General features: G+C 36.7%; 1 protein-coding gene across 4 annotated transcripts in view; it reads left to right on the forward strand.

Annotated features, from left to right (window-relative positions):
• Positions 1-8,433, forward strand: part of VPS26A (VPS26 retromer complex component A) — a 33,333-nt gene extending 24,900 nt beyond the window's left edge. For all 4 annotated transcript variants that reach the window (XM_058696544.1, XM_058696543.1, XM_058696545.1 and 1 more), the window contains 3 exons: positions 1,563-1,631; positions 4,371-4,513; positions 7,842-8,433. In XM_058696544.1, coding sequence (XP_058552527.1) covers positions 1,563-1,631; positions 4,371-4,513; positions 7,842-7,955 — 326 coding nt within the window. In that variant the 3' untranslated portion in view covers positions 7,956-8,433. The remainder of the gene's footprint in view (positions 1-1,562; positions 1,632-4,370; positions 4,514-7,841) is intronic.
• The last annotated feature ends 2,732 nt before the right edge of the window (positions 8,434-11,165 follow it).

An 11,165-nucleotide genomic window follows, 5' to 3' on the forward strand; every position in this document is an offset into this window, starting at 1 on the left:
GGTTCCCCATTGTAGTTTTAGTTTTGTCATTCTGAATGAAGGTGAGCATCTTTTCCTGTGTGTAAAAGCTATTTCTTTTCTATATACACTGCCTATCCATATCCTTTGCTCCATCTCTGTTATTATTAGTCTCTTACTGATTTGTAGAAACTCTGTATATATTAGGGAAATCAGCTTTTTTTTTTTTTCTGTATTAAAAGCAGCAAAACTTTTCCCAGTTTGTCTTGCTTATGATGGTTTTTGCCATGTAGAAATTTTTTGATGTTTGTGTAGTCAGATTTACCAGTTTTTCCTTTTATAGACTCTAGGTTTTATGCCACAGAAAGGCCTTTTTCACACTGAGGTTCTGAAAATAATTGTCTGTGTTTGATTCTCCTAAAATAATATAGTTTGGGCATTTTGTTTAAATTTTTAATTTCTTTGGAATTTGTCTTGATTAAGATATGAGGTATGGATCCAACTTTAGTTTTTTCCAGATGGCTGACCAGTTGCCCCAGAATTATTTATAACTGCTCTTTAATTTTAATTAGTGTATAGATTTGTCTCCTTTGTTGGATTTTTGCTGAAAATAATTTTAGGCAGCACTTTGTTTTGTGAGTTTATTTATTTATTTTGAGAGAGAGAGCATGTGGGAAGAGGAGGGGCAGAGAGAGGGAGAGAGAGAAAACCCCAAGCAGGCTCTGTGCTGTCAGCGCAGAGCCTGACATGTGGCTCGATTCCCAGAACTGTGAGATCATGACCTGAGCTGAAATCCAGAGTCGGATGCTTAATCACCTGAGCCACCCAGGTGCCCCTAGGCGACACTTTTTAAGAATTTATAATTGTAGTCATAATTAGAAACATCTGTGATATCTTAATCTCCATTTTCACCTACTAATAAAAGTTTAAGTGATTTAAAGATATTAAAATAAAGTGTTGGGTTCCTTTTTGTTTAAAAAGAAATTATTTAAATACCTTTTCTGGTTATAAAAATTGTCTGATTCTATAAAAGTTTAAATAAAAAATAATCTGTACTCATTATTCAGAAGATGTAGCCTGCATATTGTGGGTATTTTAGAACAATGGGATCATTAATATATGCTTTCGTATACTTTTTTCACTTACCGTATCGTTGACTTTTTAAAAATCTCTGGGATCAAATAATCTCTTAGAAGATAAATACCCAAATTTAAAAGAACTATGTCAATCAGGTACTCAGTTTGATGTTTTCTCTGTGTTATGAAAGAAAACAATTTGGATGTTGCAGAGAAAACTGCATGTCAGTGGTTATTTCTGATGTGCATTGTTAGTTTCTATTTTGGTAGATACTAGAAATGATTGAAGGAACTCTATGAAGAATATTCTTTCTGAACTATGTGTTTGGGAAGAAGGGAGTGAATCATTCAGTTGAGTGATAAGTAGATTAAATAAATGTACATGGAGAAATAGAAGAGAATGAATTACATTTTCACAAAATGGGAAGATAAATTAATACTCAATGTAGCTGGAAAATAAGAAGTTATAAGGCTGGAAATTATATTCTGGAAATAGTTAACGTAATGTCATTTACATTATTGTGCTAGGACCCAGTACCACCACAGAAACAGAAACAATTGCTAAATACGAAATAATGGATGGTGCACCAGTAAAAGGTAAGATAACATACTTTCCATGTACTACTTTTTGTGATAGGTAGTGCAGATAGTGTTCATGGAAGTTTAGTTTGAAAGTATTTAGTTTGAAAATTTTTAGTATAGAAGTATTTATGAATTTTTTTTTTTCAACGTTTTTTATTTATTTTTGGGACAGAGAGAGACAGAGCATGAACGGGGGAGGGGCAGAGAGAGAGGGAGACACAGAATCGGAAACAGGCTCCAGGCTCCGAGCCATCAGCCCAGAGCCTGACTCGGGGCTCGAACTCAACAGACCGCGAGATCGTGACCTGGCTGAAGTCGGACGGACGCTTAACCGACTGCGCCACCCAGGCACCCCAGTATTTATGAATTTTTAAAACGATTCTTAAAATACTGTTTTTAAGGTCATCTTTGTATAGATACTGAATGACTGTAATGATATTTCCTGGTCCGAAATAAGGTTTGATTTTTTTTACTAAGTTTAAATTTAGTATTTAGAAGAGACATTTATATATTCTCTAGTTCTGAATTTGTAATATTTTGATTGTCTTCTATTAGAGTAGTTTGTCTTTTTTACTCATTAAATACAAGTTACAGTATAGCTGAGCATTAATTTCTGTGGGGTTTTCTGTGGGATTTTGTAGTCCTTATAGTATCCAAGAAAACTAGCAGTTCCATTATTATCTTCAGTATCCAAGATAATGAAGCCAGTATTTATCATTTTATTTTTTTAAGATTTTTATTTTTTAAAGTAATCTCTACACCCAACATGGGGCTTGAACTTACTTACCAGCCCCAGGATCAAGAGTAGCATGCTCCACCAACCGAGCCAGCCAGGCGCCCTAGGATTTATCACTTTAAATTTATGTCTTTGTTTTTTTCTCACTCTGTTAGTAATTACTTAAAAAAAAGTAGCTTTCATTTACTGAGTGCCAACTGTAAATGAGGCATTATACTCTGAGGTGCTCTAATGTTTCCTTTAAGTTAGGTGATGGTATAATGTTTCCTTTAAGTTAGGTGATGGTATTCCTTATTCCACAGATGAAGCTGAGATGCAAAGAGCTTTAAAAAACTTGTTAAAGGTGATATAGTGTAGGGGAAGCAGAACTTTACCTCTACCCATCTTAGATTTTCAGCTGGGACCCTTTAGCAGAGAGACAGATAAATAACGGAAAAAAAAAAGTTTACTAATGGATGCAGTGGACATCATAAAGGAGAAACCTCAACACAAATAGCTCAAAACAGTGGCAGGGCGCCTGGGTGGCTCAGTTGGTTAAGCGTCCAACTTTGGCTCAGGTCATGATCTCATGGTTTGTGAGTTCGTGATCCCTGCATGGGGCTCTGTGCTGACAGCTCAGAGCCTGGAGCCTGCTTCGGATTCTGTGTGTGTCTCTCTCTCTGCCCCTCCCCTGCTTGCATTCTTTCTCTCTCTCTTTCAAAAATAAAATAAACACTAAAAAAAAATTAAAAAAAAAAAAACAGTGGCTTAAAATTTCAGCTTATATAACATCTTCAAAAGAACAATAAATTTGGAGAGATGACCAGACAAAGGAAAGCAGAGCAATTTTAGGCTTCCAAAGGTAGGGCAGACTGTGGGAAGGTAAATATATGGGAGGAAACTAATGGAGTAAGGTTTGTTTGTGGATTCTTTATCAGCCATCCCTGGGCTGGTAAGACTCTGTCTTCATTAAAAGGAGAATTTATATCCTGCCTTTAGGCAGAAAATGGGGAGCCTTTTCTGCTTTTTGCTGCTTCCTAATTGCCTGCAGTTCAAAATAATTTTATGTCCAAGAGGTAGATTTTGTGGTGCAATAATTTGGTTTCCTTCAATAGCTAATTATTGCAGAGTTGGAGTTAGAGCCCAGGCCTTTCTAGCTTCAAGACCTGTGTGTGTGCACTTCTGTGATGCAACATTATTTTGTAAAATTTCAGCAGCCACAAATTTTTATGTAAAGTAATAGGTCATATATCTTCCAGGAAATAGATGTGCACAAGAAAAGTATTACATAAAAAGGACTTAACAGAATATGCAAATAGTTACCCTTAGGAAAGGAGAAACTTTGAGAATCCGAATAGTAGTCTTTTTGGTAATGAATGACCAATCCTCATTCTGAACGCATTTGTTGTTTTGGATGAATTAGTTAATACGTATTAAAGAAATTATACACGTGGTTAGAAATTATGGTAAACTTCATGAAAGAATAACAAAACTACTAAAATAGGACATATCTGTTGGTACCATTCTAAGCTTTTTACATATATTAACTCATATGGTCCTTACAAAGTCTCTACAAGATGGGTATTACTGGTATTCTACATTTCACAGATGAGGAACTTGAAACAGAATGGTTAAGTGACTTGGCCAACGTCCCACAGCCAGTAGGTTGTAGAACTGGGATCTGAATCCAGTATTCCAACTGCAGAGCAGTGGTTCTCATCTTGCATAGTTTTGCTTCCCCCCCCCCCCCCCCCCCCCCCCGGACATTTGCTGTTGTCCGGAGTTATTTTTGGTTGCCACACTTGGGGAGTGCTGCTGACATCTAGTGAGTGGAGGCCAGGGATGATGCTTAAACTCCTATGGTGCACAGGACCTCACCCACAACAGGGAATAATTGGGCCCAAAATGTCAGTAGTGCTAAGTCTGAGAAACCCTGGTTTAAAGTTTTCTGTTATGCTGCCGTCTCATGAAGAGCTAAAGTGTTAGTGTCTTCTTTATAATGCTTCTTTAGAATTAAATGGAAATTGCTTTTCTTTCAGGTGAATCAATTCCAATAAGATTATTTTTAGCGGGATATGACCCAACTCCAACAATGAGAGATGTGAACAAAAAATTTTCAGTAAGGTACTTCTTGAATCTAGTCCTTGTTGATGAGGAAGACAGAAGGTATTTCAAGCAGCAGGTATGGCACAACCCAGGCTGATGTTTTGTTCTATGGCAGTTCTAGAAACACCTGGAAAGTACTCACTTTTCTACGCTTTATAGTACTGAGCAAGTGGGGGTTTCTATGAATATGCTAGGAAAGCAAGTGTGAGTGGAATAGTGTTGGGATAGATTTGTTCCCTGTCATTCTGCAGAACACCAGAATGGGCTATCATTTGGCAGCATTTTTATTTTTCTCTTGGAAGTTTTGTATTTTTTTTGTTTTAACTTGTTTTATTTTTTATTTTTTTAAACTTATATCCAAATTAGTTAGCATATAGTGCAACACTGATTTCAGGAGTAGATTCCTTAGTGCCTCTTGCCCATTTAGCCCTTCCCCCCTCCCACAATCCCTCCTGTAACCCTCAGTTTGTTCGAGTCTCTTCTGTTTTGTCCCCCTCCCTGTTTTTATATTTTTGTTTCCCTTCCCTTATGTTCATCTGTTTTGTCTCTTAAAGTCCTCATATGAGTGAAGTCATAGGATTTTTGTCTTTCTCTGACTAATTTCACTTAGCATAATACCCTCCAGTTCCATCCATATAGTTGCAAATGGCAAGATTTCATTCTTTTTGATTGCCGAGTACTACTCCATTGTATATATATATATATATACCACATCTTCTTTATCCATTCATCCATCGATGGACATTTGGGCTCTTTCCATACTTTGGCTATTGTTGATAGCGCGTCTATAAACATGAGAGTGCATGTGTCCCTTCGAAACAGCACACCTGTGTTCCATGGATAAATGCCTAGTAGTGCAATTGCTGGGTCGTAGGGTAGTTCTATTTTTAGTTTTTTGAGGAACCTCCATACTGTTTTCCAGAGTGGCTACACAAGCTCGCATTCCCAAGGTTTTGTATTTTTTTATAAAAATAATACCTATTGTTTGTTAAACAAAAAAAGTCAGGCAGTAAAGAACAGAATGAAGTAAAGGTCAACAAAGTTTTCCAGACAAATTTGTATATGTGTATTTAGACCATATTATGTGTGTTGTTCTTTAATTTGCTTTTTCACTGAATAGTGTCTTGAATATCTTTCCTTTATCAAAAAATGTAGATTTCCATTATCACTTTTTTTTTTTTTTTTTTTTTTTTTTTTTTTTAGAGTTCTTAAGTTTTATAGATGTTAAAAATGGGGATGGAAATGAAAGTGCTGACACAACTTTTACTCCAAAAGTGCTTCCCTAATAAAATTTACAAGGTTCAATAAAATTTCTATGATGTCTTAGCTCATGTCAATCTTCTCACGTAACTCTGAGGTTTTTTTTTTTTTTTTTTTTTTTTTTACTTTATTTATTTTTTTTATTTTTTTATTTATTTATTTTTTAATATATGAAATTTACTGTCAAATTGGTTTCCATACAACACCCAGTGCTCATCCCAAAAGGTGCCCTCCTCAATACCCATCACCCACCCTGCCCTCCCTCCCACCCCCCATCAACCCTCAGTTTGTTCTCAGTTTTTAACAGTCTCTTATGCTTTGGCTCTCTCCCACTCTAACCTCTTTTTTTTTTTTTTTTTTTCCATTATCACTTTGAATGATTGCATTAACTTGATGGATTCTGGATTTCCATTTTGTTGTAAATGTACTTGAGATGACCCAAATCTAATAATTTTTTTTATATATAATGTTTACCATAAAACTTGTTCTCATTTGAAGATCAATTGCAAGCCTTTGGTGAATTTTCAGTGAAGATTGTGATTGGAATGGTCTTTTGTATTCTGAATGAGATTAATAAATACTTGAGTGTCAGTTGAGCATTCAAAACTAAATTAGAAATTATTCTGTGCTGGGGCGCCTGGGTGGCTCAGTCGGTTAAGCCTCTGACTCTTGATTTCAGCTGAGGTCGTAGTTTCACAGTTTTTGGGATCAAGCTCTGAGTTGGGCTCTGCACTGACAGCATGGAGCCTGCTTGGGATTCTGTCTCCCTCTCTCTCTGCCCTTCCCTACCTTGAACATGTGTGTGCATGCACGTTCTCTCTCAAAATAAATGAAGTTAAAAAGGAAATCATTCTGGCTGAGTATGGTGAAGAATACAAAAACTACTTTTTATACTTTGTCTTCAAGGTCCTCACATTGCATATGTGCAGAAAAAGAAAAATTATATAATTAAAAAATTTTTTTACAGTTTATTTATTTATTTTGAGAGGCAGAGACAGCATGAGCAGGGGAGGGACAGAGAGAGAATCCCAAGCAGGCTCCACACTGTCAGTGCAGAGCCCGATGTGGGGCTTGAACTCAAGAAACTGTGAGATTATGACCTGAAACGAAACCAAGAGTCAGCTTTTAACCGACTGAGCCACCTAGATATAACCCTAAATTAACTAACAAAAAACTTAAATAATAGTTTGACAATAATTTAGAAGAGAGAAAACCTTTTGCATTGATACTGCCGTAATGCTGTATAATTAAACATAGGTAATTTGTAAGTCAAGATGGATTATATAAACTTTATAGTTTCCAAAATGTTGCATGTGTAGCCCTATGGAATAAGTACCTTGCTTCCCTTGGGCATTCACTTGGATGTTTGGTAACCAACATAAACAGCCTGTCATGACTTTATGAAGCAAATAATTATAGGATTTTTTTGAATTTTAGGAATTTAAAAGAGACTCAGGATGTATTGGTTAGGGTAAGATTAAATAGGCAGAGGAATGAGTATTTGAAAAACATATAGAAGTTGTAGGGCAGGTTTATTTGGAGTGCATTGGGAGCAGAGAGCTAACTCATTTTGGCTGGTGGGGGGAGTGATGTTGGCAAAGGTTGGATAAAGGTTAAGAAGGACCTTGAATGCTGGTTGGAGATTTATCCTAGAGGTGCTGAGAACTCCTGAAGTGCAATCCAAGCAGTGTTTTAGACGAATCTAGTCGTGATTGGAAGGATGGGCTAGAAAGGGGCCTCAGGCACTGGAGGCAGAGCCATCTACCCAGAAGCTCTTTTAAGTGTCTAAGGTTGAAGTGACAGGGTTTGAACTTGGATAAAGGCAAGTGATAGCAAACCAAAGGGTAGATTTTAGGAATTATTTAAAGCAGTAATAGCTAGAACTTTGTGCTGTGGTGCTCTGGATTGGGGGTGGTGGTGTGCATAGGTGCTGATGGTGGGGGCGGGGGGGGAGGATTGGCAGAAGGAGTGGTCCGAGATTAGAATTGGAAGAAAGTAGGTCACTCAGCAAAGAGAACAGCTTTTGTTGGGAGAAAAATTAATTTTGTTATAGTAAATATTGAAATGGCATTATTTCCATCGTGAAAACTTAAGGCATAATATGAGAATATTAATTTGTCGATGTCTTGCATTTGTTTTACTAGGAGATCATTTTATGGAGAAAAGCTCCTGAAAAATTGAGGAAACAGAGAACAAACTTTCACCAGCGATTTGAATCACCAGACTCCCAGGCATCTGCTGAACAGCCTGAAATGTGAACTGAATAGGAGAAAAAAAGAAAAACAAAAAACTCCTATATCCATTGAGGTTACGTTCAGCAGGTTAAAGATGGTTGCAGCTTGTAGGGGGGGAAAGGCCAAAACTCCATTTATAATAGTCTTCCTTTATCTTACAGTGCTGCATTTATTTTATGATACAACTAAATTTTCTTCATGTATATACATTAAAAAAAAGCGCTTTCTTTGAAACACTGGAACTTTCTTAAGCTGCCATTTTTTTTCTTTTTCTTTTTTTTTTACTGCACACTTTGATTTGATTATAAGCACTCAGATATGCATCAACATAAACATTAAAGATTTTCACGTGAGTAGGCTGGTATTTGTAATTTGCTTTCTTCGTAATGTTGATTATAAATACTTTCTCCTTTTTCATGCTAATAATTACCTCTTATTCTCTACATGCAAAAAATTAAATATTTTGTGTTCAAATAAAAGTAGAAAAATTGAGTGGACCTTACATCCTGCAAAGATTTAAAACATGGCGTCTCAGTATTTTTGAGAACTACATTTATGTTTCTACATGTGTGTTTGGGAAAGGCATATAGAGTGTTTCACCATAGGTGCTTCTTAGTCTACTATTCCATGGCTTCCTGAATTGTATCCTCTTTGAAGCCTTCTGTGGTGTGAATGTTAAACTTATTTCCCAAGAGATTATGTGGCATCTCCCCGAAGCCTGCTTGCCTGCTTCCTTCCTTCCTTCCCCCCCTTCCTTCCTTCCTTCCTTCCCCCCCTTCCTTCCTTCCTTCCCCCCCTTCCTTCCTTCCTTCCTTCCCTTCCTTCCTTCCTTCCTTCCTTCCTTCCTTCCTTCCTTCCTTCCTTCCTTCCTTCCTTCCCTTTCTTTACCGTCCGCCCTTCCTCCCTTTCTTCCTATTTCTCTCCCCACCTTATCCCCCTCCCCCGCCTTCCTCCCTTCCTTCTTCCTTTCGCTTTCTTTTTTTTCCTTTTTCTTTTCTTTTCTTTTCTTTTCTTTTCTTTTCTTTTCTTTTCTTTTCTTTTCTTTTCTTTTCTTTTCTTTTCTTTTCTTTTCTTTCTCTTTCTCTTTTTCTCTTTCCCTTTCTCATCCTCTTTCTCATCCTCTTTCTCTTTCTCTTTCACCATATTAAGTAACTATTTTTGCCTCTGCCATCCAGCAGCTACCACTGTATGTTTTCTGCAATGTTGAGTTGACTCTGTGTTGGCATTTTAAAGTTTGTTAGAACTATATAATTTTTCCGTAAATACTTTGAATTTTTTTTTAATTTAAGGCATCTTTTTACCACATATATACAAATAGAATATTCTTGCCTTCACAAATATTCTCTTCCCTTGCTAGGGGAAAATTTGAGGATAGGGAACTCAGGAGGACCTGTGAAGCATGTAGTTATCTAGATCTGGACAATTTCATATTCGGTAAACTGGGACTTTGGCTAGTTCAAGCTCAGATTTAAACTTCACCCACTCTGTTTAAATTTTGTTAACACTAAATTCAAGTCATTAGTTCGAAGTCTCCAAAAAGAAGGTTTCAGTCATCTGTTCATATGCATGGCGTCTGAGCTCAGATACACTAAATGTGGGGTGTAGGAACTAAAATGAAGCCTGCTGTGTGAAACTACTTTCACATAGGGTTCACTGGTTTTTGTACCAATATTTTTTTATACACTTCAGCGCAAGTCTTGTCAGTTAACCTTACCTTATGAGTAAGCTAAGTAACCTAAATTACATTTCTTTAAACCTGTTTACTACTGTGGCACTTTGTTGATAAAATGGTCAGTAACCAACTTCTTTACTGGCAAAAGGTTCCATGTACCATGTGCTGGAGCATCTATTTTAAATGTGGCTCTCTGTGAATGGTAATGTTTTCCTTCATGTAAGTGCCTGTTCAGAGTTTCAAAATTCAAAAATGCCAAATATTTTCATGGTCACTTGCATGTAGTAATTAGGGAATATTTGAAGAAATTTTGAAAACCAATTGTATTTAACCAGCCTCAAATTGTGCAACCATGATGTATAATAAAGAATTTGAAATGATACAGAACTTGCTAATTGAATCATTGAAAGAGTTCTATTCTCAAATCTCATTGTCAGGTTTATCGTTGAAGCCACAATTGCTCATGGTTTAGGAAGCTATAATTGTGATAAGTTTTTATAAATACTGTCGGTTTCAATTTCAAATAGTTATATAATACTTTTAATTAGGTGGCTGAAAACACTGTCATAAATAAGATGCTTATTCACTTTGCTTGAGACTTTGTTGCACAACCAATTTGGAGAATAAACATTTGAAATCAATATTTAGTGAACTGAGTAAAAACTTGGCCAATTAGAAATAAACTGAAAAGGAAATTTGTGTCTTTAGTAAAAAGTACAGGGGCACCTGGCAGGCTCAGTGAGTAGAGCATGTGCCTCTTATCAGAGCTGTGAGTTGGAGCGCTGTGTTGGGTGTAGAGATTACTTAAGTAATTTTTAAAAAGTACAGGGGTGACTGGGTGGCTCAGTCAGTTAAGTGACCGACTCCTGATTTCAGCTCCATGATCTCAGGGTGGTGAGATCGAGTCCTGTGTCAGGCTCCATGCTGAAAGTACAATATCTACTATAGTGGTTCTCGACCTTGGCTGCATGTTCAAATCACTTTATATTTTTAAAATAACCATGCCAGGTCCTACCCAAACTAATAAAATCAGAATTTCAGGGGCCAGGATATCAGCATTGAAAAACCTATCCAGTGTTGAGAACCACTGTCTAAACCATGTTAATAGTTGTTTCCATCACTAGTGAAGAATTTTTTTTGTAGTTTTGAACTTTTTTTTTTTCCAGCAGAACTAAAAAAAAAAAAAAAATACAAGAGGGTCAAAGCTTAATCATTTTGAATTTCTGATAGCAAGAACATCATGAATTAAAAGTCACATCAGTTTTTAGAAAAACTAGAATTTTGGGGTGCCTGGGTGGCTCAGTCAGTTGAGAGTCCAACTTCGGCTCAGGTCATGATCTCACGGTCTGTGAGTTCGAGCCCCGCGTCAGGCTCTGTGCTGACAGCTCAGATCCTGGAACCTGCTTCGGATTCTGTGTCTCCCTCTCTCTCTGACCCTCCCCCGTTCATGCTCTGTCTCTCTCTGTCTAAAAAATAAACATTAAAAAAAAATTTTTTTTAAAAGAAAAACTAGAATTTTAACAATTCTTAAACAGCCCTCTGATTAGGCAGTCATGTTCAGT

The sequence above is a fragment of the Neofelis nebulosa genome, chromosome 13 (assembly GCF_028018385.1).
Source record: "Neofelis nebulosa isolate mNeoNeb1 chromosome 13, mNeoNeb1.pri, whole genome shotgun sequence".
Lineage (NCBI taxonomy): Eukaryota > Metazoa > Chordata > Mammalia > Carnivora > Felidae > Neofelis > Neofelis nebulosa.